Raw genomic sequence first — 19,032 nt, forward strand, 5'->3', positions numbered from 1 at the left:
TTCCTGGAGGTGCTCAAGGGCACGGCTGGATTTGGTACTGGGCAGTCTGATTTTGTGCCACGGCAGAGGCATTGATCTTTAAGGTCCCTTCCAACTTAAGCCATTCTCTATGATTCCATGGTTACCTTTCTGCTTTAGAACTATTGCATACACATTCTGAAGTTGTAGTCAATTTTTACAACTGAAATTTATAAGTGAAGGGGAGGATGCAATTCAAATGACTAAATGCAGTGATATAACTTATTTTAGAGTGATGCCTCCCTTTTATGGCTTACAAGCCAATGGCTCGTAAGATACCCACACAGAGTAGCCTGTGTTTCTAAGCCAGCATATGAAAAGCATTAACATTCAAAAATAGAAAGACACAGTCTTGAAAAATCACAGAGCAACCAAACATTCTGTTAACATTAATTTTATAAAATACCTTACAAGAACAGATAAAGAACTTGAGCTTACATAGTAACCAAAATTAAAAAAGAATGTCGAATAAAATATAAATTAATTGAACACATCACTAAGTTTGCCACATGTTAGACAAGTTTATAAAAGGCATTTTCAGATAAAATAGTTATTTGGAAGAAAAACCTTCAAAATGGAAACTAACAAAGTCCTTTTTCAAGAAATCATTCCTATATACACTAAATTCCAGGTCAGCAGGCAGTAACTGAATCTGCTTAGAATACACTATTCATATCTGCTTCAAAATTTGTCAAGCCTTAAGACACAAATTTAAATGCTTTCAGGTCAGAGTGATCAGTGCAAAGTAAAACTTCAAGCTGAAAACATGACAAAACAGAAGAAATGATCCTGGTACAAAACTTCCTAAATTCACATGATCATGAAAAAAAATCCATGCCAGATGTACTCTTCAGATACTGAGCATTAATTCAGCTAATTTGCTTGAAATGCAGTAATTTCACAAGGAGGGGATAAAAGGTGAGGCCTTACAGACATCAGAATGGTGGTCTAAATAAAGCCTTCAGTGACGTTTATTTGGAAGAGGTATTCCTGTAGCCTTAACCATTATAGCACACATTTCTAAATTTAACCAACTTTCATTCAAGCAGTCTCACTAGCCAGGTTTGCTTAAAGCTATAAACGTGCATTAACACTGCCAGACTCGAACCCTTAAGTCTTTAAAAAGGTAAAAACGTTTACATAATTACACTGTAGTCAGATTAATTAAGCCTATTACTTTCTGCAGAGTAAACATCAACACTTTAGCAAAACAATTTCACTGTTTGACTTGATTGCCAACCAAAACAGGTTTGAAACAGTCTTCACATTCAACAACTTGGAAGCATTAATGGCATGCTCTTTCAAGGATTAAAGGAACTCTTTTTAAGTCATCATTAAATTACTGCTCATCAAGCTTTTTTAACATGTACCAAAAAAAAAAAAAAAAAAGAAAAAAAAGAAAAAGAAAAAGAAAAAAGTCACTGCTGGTCACAACCAGAAAGAAAAAAATTTAAAAACCTGAATTTATCAGGCAGTAATTCCAGCCTCTAGTTGAAAGAAAAAGGTGTCATTTGTACTAAGATGCTGCACAAAAATGAGAAGAATAGAGAGCTCTGCTTTACAATCTATAGACTCTTCTCTCATCCCTTTAAAACTTTCTTTTGTTCATTGCCATCACTGCCAAAGTGGCAGTTATGCTGGAGCCACACAAGTAATTTCAGTTAAAAAAAAAAGAAAAAAGTACTGCTTTGTTTTTCTTTTTTTAATGACATGAATCATTTTGAACTTATAGTTATCAAAAATGCTGAAGTAATGCTGTAAACGAAACAAATGAACAACAGAGCTCAGGACAGCATAAAACATTCCTCCAAAACAGAGAGAGAATTACTTGAATGAAAAGCACAGAAGATAACTTCAACCAAAACTTTCCATAAGCTGCAGGCAATCAATGAACATTGAAATGAAGTTGTAAATGCACCTTTCGTGTAACATAAATTTAAACATTATTTACTTAATGCAGAAAAGACTCTTTGACTCGTTCCTGCACTCTAATTCCCCTAATCATCTTTTATCACAGAAACAAAGCAGATTAACGATAGATATACTTGCTTTGTGATGCTGCAAAATAATTTATTTAGCAAGTTTTAAGAATAAGATCTGTGATGAAACAACAGACTTTGAGGTATCACAGCAATTTCCTTTGGGTGTTCCCAGTTATTTTGGATCCTGCAATACAGACATTTTCTGTATTTGAAATTTTTTAAAAGCAATGTATTGGCTGCTGAGATCTGATCCCATAAGTGGTGCAACTTCTATCACTTACTATGAGTGAAGGAAAAAAGTGACAGCTGAAAGGAAACAACAAATACGTGACTCAAATGCAGCTTAGTACAAAGTGAAAATTGTCATATACTGGTCACATCCCAAAATGTGGAAAATACTCTAGCTACCATACAGTTTAATCTTTTCAACAGTAATAAAGGAAGAGCACGCTACCAATTCTCCTACAAAAACAGGAAAGCAGCAGTTTTCTACTGGAAATATTTAGACCCTAAACTTTGAAAGCACTAGGAACATAGTTGTCACTTTCTCTCTCTTTTCTAATGTTAGAAAGATATTTAATTTAGCTTGCATCAACCTGGGCTTAAAAATAACACAAAGCCTGTAGTATCACTAGCCATTGAAAGCAAAAAAACAATTCCAGCTAAGTAGCTGGAAAGTGACTGAATGAATTTGGGCATTAGAAACACACTTTAGAGTAATAAAGTGTATGGAGGAGATTGTTAAAGAACTTTCCAAAACATACTGCTACAGTGGCATTAAGAATCAACAGCGCACCAAGAATTTAAAGTTTCCAAGTTAATACAAACTAAATCCAAGCCGCAATGAACCACAGGATAATCACTCCAAAATTAATTTTGCAGAAGCTTGCTCTGAAATTTACCTGAATGCCATTAAAGTGATTCAAAATGATGATTCCTTCTAGTCTGGCATGTCTCAGAATACATAGGTCATAGACAACAGGTGTAATTAGTGTGTAATCAAAATGCAGTACTGTCACGTGTGTTTGGGCTTTTTTGAACGTTTGTAATCAAATAATTTTTTAAAGAGCTTGTACATGTCAGAACTCAGTATCACTGTAACAAGTGCTGTTTCTTTTTCCAGTTGGTTGGGATTTTTTGTTGACTGTAGAAGCAGCGGATAAAAGACCTCGAGGATTATAGGTCATGGAATTAATGTTAAACAGAAAGCTGTCCAACATTGTTGTCAAAAATACCTTTAAAAAGGCAGTTCATAGACATATTTTACATTCAGATATTTCCTCTCTCAAAAGCAAAGGAATCTCATATGAAAAAATAATCAGTAGTGAAGGCCACATACTTTTGCATTTGCTGAGCTGAAATGCAAAAACAGTTAAAGCATCTTGTAAGAGAAAAAAAAAAGCAAACACGAAATTTCTGGAAAGTGATGATTTAGTTGTTGGGGTGGTCAGCATGGAAACTGTGGGGAATGCTACAGCAGGACTGACCAAAAGTACAAGGGGACATGAACAGGAACATAGTACAGACATCAACTAGAAAACTGTAACTTATCAACTTGTAAACAAGAAAAAGCATTTCACAGATTAAAAGTTCTAGGGAAGTAAACTTCTTTAAATTATTTTGTCAGTTCAACCCTGATTTAAAAAAGTATGGCTAGCAAAAATACATAAGCCTCAGCATATTTATAAGTCTTGATCAGAGCAGCCATGAGCACGGCTGGAAACAGACAGCCTCCTGCTAAAGATGAAAGAAAAAATATTCTCTTCTCTTCTTCCTCTCATTCCCCAGTCCACACATGTATATGTAGAATTCACATGCTCCAAGAAAATCTTCATGCTGCTATAGATTGAGACGTGGTGAGACTGGTGGAGGAAAACAGACAAATTCTCTTAAAATACTACGAGCCACGTCAACATTATTCTGGGCAATTTCAAGTGCCCTCTTGACTTCTTCAAAGGAATAGCCTTCTCCCATTAGTTTTGCAATTTTTGCATCCACATTTTCCGTGGAACTGTCAGAATTGAATGCTTTCCTGTGGTGTATTTCTGGTGCAGTCCTCCGAGGAAGTGGTTTAGGGGGCCTGGCTGGTGCTTGTGAACCATCTGTTTCAAATAAATGAGACAGAAATCATTACAAAGTGGATTAAAAATTGTATTATGGGTAGGTCAAGCTTCATGAAGCACTTTGCAAAGGGAAACTCTAAACAAACGTGAACACTGATATATCTCATTTTAAAATTTGGACAGAAGCTAGAATCCTCAGGAACATCTATAATGGAACTTGATCTTTAAGATCTTTTCCAACCTAAGCAATTCTATGATTCTATGAATTCACAAAGTACTATTTCAATAATATGGTAAGAATGTGCAAGTTGCAATCTAAATTACTCAAAGCTAGAAGAAAAAGAAAGCATGACAAAACAGTAAAGATAGTGAAAATAGCCAGTAATAACTGTAATGGCTATCCACTCTCAACCTACAATTCAAGTACTTTTTCTTAGTCTGTTTAAAAATAAAAAACAAACTGATTACTATTTTATTCAGGTTGCTAAGTTGCACTGAGAGGAATCCAGCCAAACACATGTGAAGGAGAAAAATCCTTCACTTATGAGTATATCTTGCAGATCCTTTTCAGGCAATTGCAGGTCATTTCATGCATACCAGTTTGCCAAAATACAAATAACTAGATTTCCAAAAGAAAAAAAAAAAAAGTTCAATTAATCTCAGTGGTGAGAACTGAACATGGTTCTTCCTCAGTCCTCATTTGAAAATCTCTCTTTTTTTTTTTGCTCTTCTTTAGAAAGGTTACCTTCACAGTTAATATTGGTGCTAAGAATCACGATGTACTGATGAAAAGAGCTAATATTCAAACTTCCTAATCTTCTGAGAGTCAGAGCTTCGTGCTCAAGTAAACTTGGTGCTTTACTGAAACCTCTTTATCCTCACTGATACCACAATAAGAAGCTTAAACACAAGCAGGCAAAGTGCAGAGAAGACTTTCAAGAGCTAAGTATTTAAAATAAAAAAGAAGTCTTTAATCCTTCAAAAAAGGTTTTGAAATGTTCCATCAACAGTGACTTTGATAGACAAATTAGAGGAATTTCTGACTGTGACACTTCCTGTTTACTCAGACTGACAGTAATGGCATTTTGCAGCATTAAGTGCTACAGAGGCTTTTTTTTTTTCCTTTTTACTGATGAAAGAATTTGGTATTTCTAGTATTACTGTTACAATACGCTACTTATCATAACACTTGATAGAGAGATCTGTAATTCAACAGGGTGCATTAAGCATTTCAGATGGATAAAAATAGTTGTTTATTGCACATCTATCCAAAGTGTATTTTTCTCTCAATTCAGTTTCCAAGTATCCTGAAGAGAACGTTCCCAGAAATTTAACTAAACTTCTTAATTCAAAGAAGATAAGCAAACAGTATTGTTAGGAAGGTGATGTTACTTATGTAAGAAATGGATGAGAGTAGTTTGATTAGAATTAAAATAAAAAAGTTGATGTTAATTTTGTTCCAGTTGCATTGCCCGTTTTCTGTGCATGCAGTTATGACAACCTACAGGCAAGTATGGACTACTTATAATTGTTATGAAGTTTTATCTCTGAATCATCTTTGAAGATGTGAAGCATTAGGCAAACACTGATCATTCTAATAAATATGCCACAAGACAGATCCAAACCTGCTAGGTAGGAGATCAATGAAACATACTGGATTGAGAAGTTAATTATAATTCAGGAAATGTAGTTAATAACTAAACCTAAACCAAATCAGGAACAAGTTTAAATACCCAATTTCATCTATTTTAGAAAAAGCAACTGTAACAGAAGAATATTCTTCATGTTTAAAATCACAATATATCATGTTAAAATCAATTTCCTTCACAGATACATAAAACTGTTCTGATATGCAAAACATTTTGTCATGAACTTGTTTATTTAGGATGCAAACATTTACTTCTGAGCTCCTTACATATAAGTCGGATCCTTCTCTGTGTACACGCACGCACTAAATGAGGTAATTTTGCTCTAACCAGCCTATTACAAGCTTTGAAACTGAAGTTATTTCTCATATAAAGCCTTCACTTCGCCGATACTTTCTAAGAAACTTTTTTTAAGTGATTGCACTATTTTGAAAGGTCATTTTTAATTCTGCCAGCAAATTTGCAACGTATGCATTTCATTCAGACTCTAATGACATCCCTCTATAGCACAGATACTTCAGCTCTTCTCACTCTAACTAAATTTCCATTATGAGAAACATTTCTTTCAATATCTTCACTTCCATATAAAATTTGAGCTGAAGCTGGATATCACATTGAATCCTGAGCTTACAGATACTAAGCCTAAGCTGCACATCCACCTGGACACTGAGATAGAGGTATTTGAGCAGGACTTCCCTTTCCAACCTTCCATCCTTTGATGTTTCAGCCACCATGGATGACTAACTAAAAATTCAAACACATTTCCTAATTGTATAATTCAATTAATAATAGTTTCCACAGCAAGAAGTCTCCCACTGCCACATTTCTGTAATTCAGAGCTAAGTTTAACCCTTATGAAACTGACTGGTATAAAGGCTGAGACAGACTAATTTATTCAATGTCTAAAAACCATGGAAAAAGTTGCAAGGTGTGAAGGCTCTGTGATATGGTGGGAGGAGAATATTTGTAACGATGCCAGCTGTCTCTGCTCCTCTCTGCTGTGAAATGACCCTTGCTGCTCCTCTGGTATGTTCCATGGTCTTTCACCAACAGACAGAGAAGCACCAAGGAAACAGGCAAACAGAGAAGTTGATGGGTGCCAAGGGCTTGCTGCACAAGGCCAAGGCCCTCTGTGCACCTATGGCATGGTATGCACAGGAACAAAGTACATCAAGGACATATCTATGCTAAGGAATGGGCAGAACAAGAAGAAAGTGAGAAAGGATTAACTGCATATATTGTTTCATCAAGCTGTTAGCTGCAATCTTCACATTTTGCATTAGTATAACTGATGATTTTCCTTGGGTTTCCTGGAAATTCACTCTGAAATTGTGTGTGACACACCTCCAAATCACCTCCCCCGATTCCTAAATTTGAATATCTAATTGTAATGGCATTTAAATTTGTATGCAAATGCTTCAATAAGGCCAGATGAGTGAACAGGCATATGCTATATTCAACTAGCCATTATATTCTTAACTAGCCATTTGAATCAATTTCTTACAGAATAGCTAAAGTCATATATACTAGGGACCTAATTTTCTTCTACCTTTCTCACACATAATTGGCTGTGCTTAGGTAAAATATCAATCAAGAAGAAAAGCAATCTCATTTGCTTTGCTTTTATTGTAATAATTTTAAAATGATGTATTTAAGATGTTTGAAAAATTATGCCTTTGGGACAATTAGGTGCACAGCCAAGAACTATTTCTTGTGTTCCATGCTAAATCTAAATACATGGCTCAATTAGAATGAAATTGTCACTACATGTTAACGAGTCATTTAAGTTTCAGGACAGCAAACTTACAGTCAAAATGAAGCACATAAGTCAAAGGATTCCCAATGCTACACTAGGGTGCCAGTGGCTAAATTATAATTAGATTTTAGAATGAACTACATTTCCTTTCCAGCATACAAAAGGGCTGAAATGAAGAACTTTCTAAGTGAACTGATTAGAATAAATATAAAAACTAAAGTTTTAAGCAGTTACAATCACTGCACTATATTTTTTTAATATCATAGTGTAAGATGAATCAGTACATCTTGAAGTTCATCAGTTCTACTCTGTGGAACTACTGTCACTGTAAAAACAACCTTCCAATTAAGAGTATGACATGATCTATCACATAGCTTTCACTTAATTGAAATTAAATTGAATATCTTGTTGTATGTCATACTGATTTAGAGTGATATTTGTAGCAAAGGTCAATACATTTAGATGTTTCAGATGGCTATGGGAAAAATATAGAGATAGAACAGTATATATTGAGCGACATCAAAAAGCTGCAAGAACTTAACTAGCAAGATCTTGCATAAGTTAGGAAAATTAACGATTGTTCCACAAAAGAAGCACATATATAAACATTTTTAAAAGGTAGTCATAATTTGTGTTATAATTATAAACCCCTCAATAAATCAGGGTAATGTAGTAAGGCCTCCTCACAGGGTCATGTATGAAAGGTGCATTATCAAGTGTTTTCCTAACAAAAGGAAAAAATGAGTACAGTGTAACATTAACAGTATCCTCCCGAAAATGCTACTGTTTTATTAAATGCATCACACACATTCTCAGATTTGCTGTTCACTGAAGATTCTATAGCACTTTATATGCTTAATCTCTCCAGTACTTTAGTTAGGAAATAGATACTCTTTCTTATTCCCCAGAAGAGTAGAACTACACATTTGTAAGGAAGAGATATGTAATTATTAAAAATTGTAATAGTTCAGATAATCACTTTTTTTTTTTTTTTTTTTTTTTTTTTTAATTTGTGGTACCTCCTTACACTACAAAATGATGCAGGTAGGACAATCCTCCCCCTTCTCCATACACACAGCTAAAAATAAAGTTTGTCTACAAATTGGTGAAAGTACTTAGGAATACAAGCAATACTGTTATTATTTTAATATATATAAATTAATTGAAATATATATTTTGTTTATGCAATATTCGCATACTCTGAAAAAATTAAGTGTGATATTAATCGCAGAAGAACTGACTCCACCGTACCTATTTTGTAGCAAGATGTAATTTGAACTGGTTTTGGTTCTTGCAGATTCAATAAAAAGTATTTTAAAATTTTCTTAGAACCTCAGATAGGCACACTAGCAGAAAAGATCAGAAGATAGTAATACTGCAGAAAGTGAAAAACTACTTGTTTTGACAAAGCAATGAAACAAAGCTGGAAGAGGCTTATGGTTTCTGAATCTGATTTCCTGTGTACTCAAAGAGAATAGAAATGTCATTGGTTCTCATTTTCTCAAAAAATAAGGAACACCACAAATCATATTAGAATTCTGCTTGGCATAAACTGGTGCCATAGTATCTACATAACATCAAAGAAACAGGTAGCCATTTTTACCTATATATTGCAGAACTTTAATCTCTATGACCAGTTGATGATTGTGTGCTTTTATAAAGCAATATTTCCACTACCAATTGCCTTATTTGACATTATGGATTAAAGTTATCTGTTTCATGAGGCTGTAACCTTCCATAGGAGCAGTTTTCTACCTTACCTGAAGAGGGAGGAAGCTGATCATAGTCTTGAGAATTCCTATTTGTTTTTACATTTTCTCCAGTTACTCTACGAACAGGTGGCAAGGGAACGTGACCAGTTATTGGATCAAAATGAGGATCTGTAATAATAAAGCAATAAAGTGTCTTAGAATAATTAGAACTGTTGTTTGGCAAAGAGGAAGGGCTAATACACAGAACCTAGTCTTAAAAGAGTCTCTTTAAAAAAGGAAAAAAAAAAACATTAATGTGAACAGAGGTGTTCCATAAAGTATGTACACCCAAATCAAATGCTTGCATAGAAGACACATACCTGTGTCTTGAGAACAACAGAAGAGAAAAAATGGTCTACCTTGCACTATTGGTTTTCTATTGACATTCATGATTCACCTTCCAATTACTCAGCCCTGACACTCAGAAGCCTTTGGCTGGTAAAATATAGAAGTTGCAAGACCTGAAACAGCAAAATTAGAAGTATCCCTGCTAGCTAGTTTGGTTAGAGGTCAGTTAGCACTTCAATGCTTTGCAGCCCAGCAATATTGCAGGTCAGATTTTTTACTTGCACAGTCCCAGTTACTTGGTGAACATTACAGGGACTGCTAAAAGCTGTAAGGAGTTCTGTGTCCTAATTAGAGGAACAGAATTTTAAAAAATCAGAGGAAGGTATAGGCCTGGTATACTATGCCCCTCCTTTAAAATACTCATTTTTTTAAACACTGTGATATACTCTTGTGATACACACTGCATACACTCAGAGCTGTGAAGGCTGCTGAACAAGCTTTTAACATCATCCTGGACCTAACTTCTGTTCTTCACTCAAAATATATGCAATCTTTTGCTATTGTTGATGGTGAGATTATTATTTTAATCTCACGGACTCAGAAGAACAGCTAAGATATCACTCTGAAGACTTGAATGGAAATCAATCTTCAGAAACGCATCATTTTCAGTAGTTTATTTGGCACAACACAAAGTATGAAGTATGTCAGCAAGTCTTTAGAAATACCACAAGAATAAAAAAGAATTAAAAAGACCTATTCACAAATGCATGTATGCTCAAGTAGACATGCATGCTTACAACACTTGTGAGAAGTGCTGTTTCAAGACCGTATTTGCTATGTAAATATGAAGTATGAATGGCCATAATTACATTCTCCAGATTTTTTATTAGAAGATTATTATTATTTTTTTTAACGCTATCAGTGATACTTGTATTTATTAGGAAATAGTATTTAAAAGTCCTGCACATATCTGGGAACTGCAGACAGATCAACAGAGCTTGTATTTATCTGGGATTGAGGGAGAACTTTCCTTTTCCCCTCAGTATTCATATTAGAACTGAATGGTACAAAGTGTATTTCTGCCTGAGATTACACAATTGAAGCACTCATTCAGAACTGCTAAAGATTACATTATTTTTATTTTGAAGTGTTGAAGGTAATTTAGTTCCTGCTTCTATATTAGTGATCAACCTTTACACCCTGCAGTGTGCTTAATTTTTTTACCTGGATGCATGCAGAAGCTGAGTTCCACATTATTAAACATATACAATTTTGGTAAATCATTCAGCACTCAGAGCTCAACTGATGGCAAGAAATATATACTAATACACAGTGAAAACATTATCAACTCATAGTTATGAATTTTAAATGTAACTTTCATTACTTTTTATAATCAAAATACTGGACTAAAAATGTGATAGTGATTTGTGGGAGAAGCTAGGTGAAAATTTGACTACTTATAAAAAAAATTATAAAACCACAGGGTCCTGCAGTTATGTTTTACTGCAAAATTTTACAGCAACTTCTGGCAAAATGGCATTATTTTCTCATGTCTTCTAGTTTTTCCCCATTTAGCATCTTGGAAAAAAAAAAAACAACATATGAATTATTAATGAACTATAAAAAACAATGGAATTGACAAAAGGATACACACTAATGCCCCAGATCACAACAGAAAACTTGGTACTTTGGAAGTAACAATTCCTATGAGAAAAGTACAGTTTAACAAAATGTCTGACTTTAAAAAAACCTGACTTTATCTTATTACTTCGTTATAATGAAAAGTTGACTAGTCTTATCCCGTGTTTTTTCAACTCCACCATTCAAAAACAGTTAAAAAAAAACAAAGGAAAGCTATCTCTTATATATCTGTATAGAATTGAAAACAAAAAAGCGTTCTGAAGACTAATAAGAACTTTACTGTGTAATAGTTTCACTTCTGGAATAAATGAAATAAAATATATATTCTTTTTTATATTCCTACCAGGATGAGGGAACAGTTCATGTCCTGAGGGAGGTCGACTTCCTGAGCCAGATGGTTTTGTGTGCTCAGTGATGCTGTGCCTAGCAGGTGGTGGTGGTGGTGGTGGTAGTGAAGGAGGTGAGCTATCAAACGCATCCTCACCTGCATTTAGGAAAGACTTATTAGATGAACAAAACTTCATAAAGTATCCTAGAATGGTTTAAAATTGATTTTTCTCGGGCTGCTATGGCCCTTGCTCCTGGGGTCTGTCTAACAGTTCAGTGACTGCATCAATGAAATTGTTAGCTTGACTCTTAACTATGCACAGTCCTCTTCTAAAACATGCTCTGAATGACCATTCACATTGCTCAGTTTCTTTTCTGGGATGGAGAGGGGGAGGAATGTCTTTTAAACGGCTCAACTACGAAGACTGTATTGTAATGAAAGTCTCATTTATTATCAGTATAGAATAACAATAATACTTCAGTGGCTAAGACAATATATTTATATTCAAATAGCAATGCTGACTATATCCGATCTGCTACATTCATACCATATGCTATCTTTACCTGCTGTACTAAAGCTCTGACCTAAGATACAAAGTGAGTTTAGTATACTTGGCAAAATAACTCTCCCCTTACATAAAAGTAGTGCAGACAGGACCAGATTTACCAAGCAGTTTTCAAGAGGTTTTATGGGATCAGAAAATTGGATGATTACACATACAGTATAGTCTAACAATGACTGAATTGAGTTTGTTGATGAAGGTGGATGTGATGTCAAGCTCAGCACCAACATGTACGCAGAGTGGCCTCTCTAATATTATTGACCTCAAAATGTTTAGGTCATTGGCACAAGACAAAGTCTGGACTGGGAAATATAGCTTTTTGTGACTGTAGGCAGCAGTGAGTTTTGAACTATCCTTTAACATTGGAAAAGCAATACAAAAATTTATTAATGTAACCTAATTTTCTTTGACTTAAATACCATCACTTTGCCATTCATCTTTTTTACATGATAAAAGAAATGTAATTATTTAAGCTACAATCAGAAACCCTCCACGCAATAAACTGCAATAATCCAAGTAAGTTTTCATTCTATTTTACACAAAACAGTTCTGTTTTTCTTTGTAGCCTGAATCCAGACTTAGTTTATCTATTCATCTGTCTTGCATGAGGACTTACAGGAAGATGTCACATTGGCAAGTATTGATGTACAGCTGTAATTTTTAGCCTACAGTTTGTTTGGTACTGTTAACATACTCAATAATTGTTGTTTTTCAGTAAATATGGCATTTGGTTAATCTAGGCTACATAAACCATTAAATGTAATCAGCAAAAAGTCTGCAACCTAAAGGGGGCACCAGAAGATCATAATCGGAGGGAGTCCTGTTGAGCAAAGAGCTGTGTTTTGGGTTGTCTCTGGTAGGAGGCCGTGCAGGTGGCAAAGGTACCGGAACAGTAGGTGCATCATAGACATCTCCTGAATGACACAATTACAAGAAGTGAATGTTTTCTTGTTGTACCCCTGGAAAAACACAGAGTAAGTTTTCTTGCAAAAAGGTGAAAAATTAAAACATACCTAACTCTGGATGTTTTGATTTCTTCACATCAGAAGTAGCACTGTGTGTTCCATTTGTTACTCCACTACATTGGCCATTCTCACAAACCCTGAAGACAGACATTAACAAGGAAATAATCAACCAGTTAACCAACTATTAGTTCACAGAATTACAAAGTGCTTAAGACAGTGTTCCATTACACAGAAACCGATGAAGAACGATAAACTGCAGGAATTGTAAACTTTATAGTTTTTACACTGAGTTTAGGTACTGGATAGCTCTCATTAAAACTGCTTTGAAGAATTATACTGCTTTCTTGGTGGTATTCTGACATTAGTTTAAGTAACTTACTCAAGGTAAAGGAAAAAATCATATCATAGAATCACTAATGTTGAATACAGTCCTCACTTCTGAAGTCACATCAGTGGTTTATTTACACATTTAATGCATACACCCAATACTGTTTTCCCCTTTCCAACCATTAAAATTCTACTAGATGAAATACTAAAAGGACAAAAGGGAATTTTTGGTAACTATCTATATAGGAAATAATTTAAAAACAAACAAACAAATACAATAAAACAATAACAAAAAAACAAGCAGAAAACCATAACATACCACTGACAATTTCAAGTAAAATCTTAGCCAACTATTTAAAATGAAAAAAACAAACAAGTCAAGCAGTTCTGCAGACATCTATTTCTGTATAGAAAAACGGAGTCTCACTGACAACTTGTACTAGAATTTTCCTTTTTTTAAAATGTAAATGTATCAGGCTCTCAAAATTAAATAACAGTATCAAGTTAAATACAAAAATTCGCTTAGAGTTAATGAAGCAAAGTACAAAGTAATCTATAATGTTACCACAAAAAAAGAATCTATTGCAGATTTCTTTTCTTTGTAAAACAACTGCTCAAAGACAATGGGGAAATAACATGCAAAAAAAGTCTTTTAATAAAACTAAATGTTGTTTAAATAAATATTAAAGAATTAGAAAACAACTCCTGTCATTGCAGCTGCAGATCCTACATGCTCAGAAAGAATCTGAAAGTTTCTCTAGAAAAAGACCACCATGCTAAACAGTTCCACTTAAAATTTAAAAAAAATCACAACTACACACTGTGTGTCATTATTATCAAAAGTTGGCAAATCTGCTAGAGCTATATAACGTTAGAATTTCACATCTTGAGTTTTTAGCAGTATTGTCAAAATTGGTAAAACTATCTCTTTCAGCCATACAGAATGGAAGGATGAATAAAGGTCTATAATCATTTAGAATACATAAACAGGAAAAAGGAAGTGAAATTGTGATTGTCATCCCAAGAGTTATAACTAGGAGTAATGAAATAAATGTAAGAATAATTACAAGACTTTAGAAAGAAAATCAAAAAACAAAACTAATGGTAAGAAGCATTCTGTTATGAATTAATTTCCCCAGGGAAGTGGTAGAGGACGTGTTGCTTCTCTCTTAAAAATTAGATTGTTCAACCTCTCAAATGCAGTGCAAGCAACACTTACTTTGACTCATCAGCATATATACTAAATAATTAAGAATCTTTTCTACTTCAGGTTAAATATATTCTGTGTTTTCAATAAATTAATCAACATAGGTAGGTAAGTTAACCTAACACGGCACCACTTAAGTATTCATGAAGAGTCCAGTAAAGAAATCAGTTTGCAAATCATCCTGAAATACCTGTTTACACTGACATTAGACAGCACTGATAGAATAGCAGCACATTAGTAGTAACGAGCCAGCCTTCTGCTTTTTTCTTCTCAGAAAAAATATGGTTATTAGGAAAAGACAGTGATCAAACAGTGAGTGACTAATATATCACTTTCCTAATACTACTCTAGTTACCCTAATGCTGAAATTCTTTCTTTCCATTTTTTATTGCTGAACTTGCATATGTGTATGTAGATCAGCTGTAACAAACCAGACAGTTAACTGACCTGCCAGAAAAGATGACTGTGAATCATCTCTTTTTATCAATCTTGTACAATGTTTAGAATTGACAGATTTAGTAGCAAAACAAGAAATCACAGAAGTGATATAATTTTAGAATTAAACAGAAGAATTATTTGTAAATTTAAAAAAATCTAAAATAAATTCTGTGGGCTCTTCTGTTTACTGAAATGGCTATGCATTATCCAAGAGGATGCAACACTTAGGCAACAGAGGTAAAAGAAAGTGACACTGAAAGGTGCTAAACACGACAATCAGGAAAAAAAAATCATTAATGGCTTTTGCTGAATAATTCATAAAAGATAAGTTTTACGTTATACATCCTATGGGATTTTTAAAAAGTGCAGATGTAAAGGATATATTTTTTTTCTTTCCTCCAGTTCTTAAGCATATGGAGTCAACTATAATCAAGATTGTCTGGTAGGGCATTTAAGCACTCAAGATCATAAAGCTCAGACAACTGTGTAACATTCACATCCATGCAATGAAGGTTGTATCACCACTTCAACAACTCTTTTTCTCACAATTTTTAACTTGTGTGCAAGGAGTAATCTTTTATTCATGTTATAAATGTCCAACTGAAAAGGTGTAAAAAACTGTAAGTGGCTTATTTTGTAATGACAGAGATGTTGAGCATTATTGATAGTGGGTTCTTGACATTGCATTATGACAGAGAGAGAAAAAAGGCAATATGTCACTGCATTCTTTAACAGAAGAAAAGCCTGGACTTTGTAGATCAATAATTGGTTTCAGTATCATACTTTTGACCTACAGGACAAGTAAGGAATTGGCCCTTCTTTTTCTCCCAAGACTTATTCTCTTCATTCCAGACATTTAGATTTTCTTTATGATTGAAAGATCACGAAGTTCACCATGAATGACATAGCCTTCAGATGTCATGTTCTTTCACTCAAAATCTCCCTGCTATAATCTATTAATAATTAATAAGTGTGAGAGTTTGGAGAGAATACTTTAGAATATGTTTAAAGCAAAAGAGCTTTATTCCATGTGAGTAACAAAAAAGTTACCTTCCTGAGAAGCACTATTCAAAAGCAACAAATATCATATTGCAGAGATACAATACAGTGATTGTGGTATATGATTGTGGTGGTTAAATGAAACACAAGCATAAATAACACAAGCTTGAAAAGATAAAACATTTTAGACATCACATAACCACCACTGTAAACATTTAATACAATTAAATTTTGGAAAAAAAAACAGACTTTGGTGAATAAGTTGCTTTCAAGATTGCTAAGTGACCTTACCGAGCAACAGGTTTTATATTATGACAATGAGGTGATTGAGAGCTCAGTATTATAGAATGTGAAGAAGGAACTTTGTATTCATCATCATCATCTGTATGATCCCTTGATTTATCAGACAGAGAATTTGCTGAAGAAACAGGGCACCTATGGAGATGAGAAAAAAGATCAGTTCTGCTTTAACTGTTAGATAATAATCCTCAGTACAATGCAGAAGATACATTTCTTTAGCATAAACATCCTTAACATGTGCCAGCTACACGTAAGGTTAAAAAAATACCATGTGAAACAAACTTAAAAGTTACTGCCTTTTCTGTCAGTGAGAATACTTAAACGTGTTAGTGGACATTGTGTTAAACTCTTAAAGCTACTTTAAGCAAGCATAACACAACAGAAAATTCCAAAGTAGTACTAAATATGTGCTTAGAAGGTTTAAGCTGTTTGCACTTATCAAAAGAACTAAACAGAAGTTAATTCACGGCAAATAGTATTTAGCAGGGCTCAGTAAGGCAGTGGACGTTCATGATTTCCATCCTGTTGCAGCCATTATGTTACTGAACTCCCAAGTAGGTTTACTATTTCCATTGACAGTTACAAAAAAAAAAGAAAAAGAAAAAGAAACAAGTTTCATCTGGAGAATACTGCTGGATATTAGTTTTATTTTACAGCTTAAGCTAAAGCTGAAGCCCTTCTAGCTGTTTTTGTGTTATAAACATAACAATGGACAAAATTTTCATTTAGTGAGCACCATCTAGGGGAAGAGATTTTGCTATATATTAACAAGCTCAACATACCTTTTTCTTCATTAAACATTAAAAAAACCCTAGCCTAAGTAGCAATCAATATCGTCTTCTACATATATTGCCCCTCTGCTTAGAGTGATTATACTGATACATTAAAATCAATAAGAAACTCACAAACCATTTAAAATACACAAGCTTACATTAAGGGCTTAATTTAACTTATGTTTAATCATACATAAAAACCATAAACAGACACTCAAATATTAAACTAGCTGAACACTAAGTGTGTATCTTCAAAAATCATTTGCATTTTAAATTATATAATAATGAGTACCTTCATTCTTTACTACACACACACCCAAAAAAAAAAAAAGAATCAATAGCTGGAGGACATCAAAGGAAGATGTGGAATGCGTTCTTGGCCATTTTGATTTGTGGCCCCTGAGCTCAACTACATGCCACATTACAAGACACATCTACTTAATATATCATTTAGGGAAGTTTTTAAGTACCATAGGAAAAATGAGACAGGAGTGGACGTAATTTCTTTTCTGATGATCTAATTAATTCAATTTTATCATAAAGGCAAGAACTGAAGTGACAAGTCAGGCTCATCAGCTCATTTTTTTCCAATACAAGCAGCATCTGACACATGCAATATACTTCTTCACACAGGAAAATCTTATGCCTTTCACAATTTATTTTAGATGATGTTAAATAACTTCAGAACATCTGACTACTCTATGAACAAAAGTGAATAACTAACAAAAGTGAATAAGTGGCTATAAGCACCAATCAGTCACTAAGAAAAACAAACAAAAAAAAAGAGAAGAGAGAAAGTAGGAGGCAGATGGGTTGCTTTTGTTTTAATATATTCATAGTCTAGAGCTTCCCAGCTACTCCTACCCTCAGACACTGTTTTCTTCAATCAGTAATAGATGTGTGACTTCACCAACAAACTCATGGAAGATGGGAACTCAAGTTTTTTTGGAAAAGCATTCCAGCTAAACACAAGGTGAAAGAAGATTCATGACACTGAACTGCAAACTACACACTGCAGTATTCCAACACCTTCTGTAGAGGGAGCAAAAGGTCTTCTGTAAATACAGCCGTGCAAGGTGAAATGCTTTTTCCACCTTTGATCTCCAAGTCGAACAGGCAACAAGTTTATGGTCATTTAAAGCAAGTAAAACCTAACAGGACAATGAGAAACCTGTATTGTGCTCAGACAGTTCAAAGGCTCACTAAGAATAACTTCCCTCACTTCTGTGGATGTGCAACCATTCTTACTAGGCGATCCAGAATGTTCTGAAGACATTACACAAAACATAAGCCTGTGAATTTTAAAAATCACAAACTGAACAGATGTCAATGTTGGTATGTATACCAGAAACGTCCAACACCAAACAGTACAGAAACCAGCATGGTGGTGGTGTTTGAAGCCCATTTCAAAGGCTACAAATAAGAAACAAACAAACAGACAAAAAAAAAAAAATCCTCTCTGAAGGCAGTATTTGAAATTGGTGATAGGAAAGATTTAGGTTGTTGATTAGTTATTTAATTAGACAGTGTTTTTCTTTTTTTTTTTTTCTTCTTTTTTTAAGTAAACCTACAGAGTAAAAACTGAGAGCCTGATCATCACCTGAAGTACAGTATTGTAATAGCTAGCCTTATCAGCTTTCTGACAGAAACAGCTCTTACAGAGGAAAGCTCAGAGACTCATTTACTGAGAGTTTAAAAAAATAAGTACATTCAGAATATTCAAGGAGTACAAAAAATGAAGTTTTCCTTTCCTTACCCAATTCAGAAAGCCTCTGCTTCCTGTCATATATTCAGTAGATACAAGAACCTAATTTATACTATAATAAAAATATAACTTCATTCCACAAATATCAGTATGTTTATGCTAAAATCAATTTCCAACAATATTGCACTGCAGAGAAATCATTACAGGTTTGGAATTTTTAAAGATTTAGGTTCTACATTCTCCTGCTTCCAAGTACAGTGTAGCCTTAGACAAGCCCTTGATG

The 19,032-nt window shown here is 34.1% G+C and overlaps 1 protein-coding gene across 6 annotated transcripts in view; it reads right to left on the bottom strand.

Moving 5' to 3' along the window:
• Positions 1-2,168: 2,168 nt before the first annotated feature.
• The window catches only part of CBLB (Cbl proto-oncogene B), a 123,236-nt gene continuing 106,372 nt past the window's right edge, over positions 2,169-19,032 (bottom strand). For 5 of the 6 annotated variants that reach the window (XM_048965685.1, XM_048965715.1, XM_048965695.1 and 2 more), the window contains 6 exons: positions 16,263-16,406; positions 13,049-13,137; positions 12,818-12,949; positions 11,489-11,629; positions 9,226-9,345; positions 2,169-4,102 (listed from right to left, as the gene is read on the bottom strand). In XM_048965685.1, coding sequence (XP_048821642.1) covers positions 3,840-4,102; positions 9,226-9,345; positions 11,489-11,629; positions 12,818-12,949; positions 13,049-13,137; positions 16,263-16,406 — 889 coding nt within the window. In that variant the 3' untranslated portion in view covers positions 2,169-3,839. The remainder of the gene's footprint in view (positions 4,103-9,225; positions 9,346-11,488; positions 11,630-12,817; positions 12,950-13,048; positions 13,138-16,262; positions 16,407-19,032) is intronic. The other variant, XM_048965705.1, reaches the window with a different exon arrangement.

This window comes from Lagopus muta, chromosome 1 (assembly GCF_023343835.1).
Source record: "Lagopus muta isolate bLagMut1 chromosome 1, bLagMut1 primary, whole genome shotgun sequence".
Classification (NCBI taxonomy): domain Eukaryota; kingdom Metazoa; phylum Chordata; class Aves; order Galliformes; family Phasianidae; genus Lagopus; species Lagopus muta.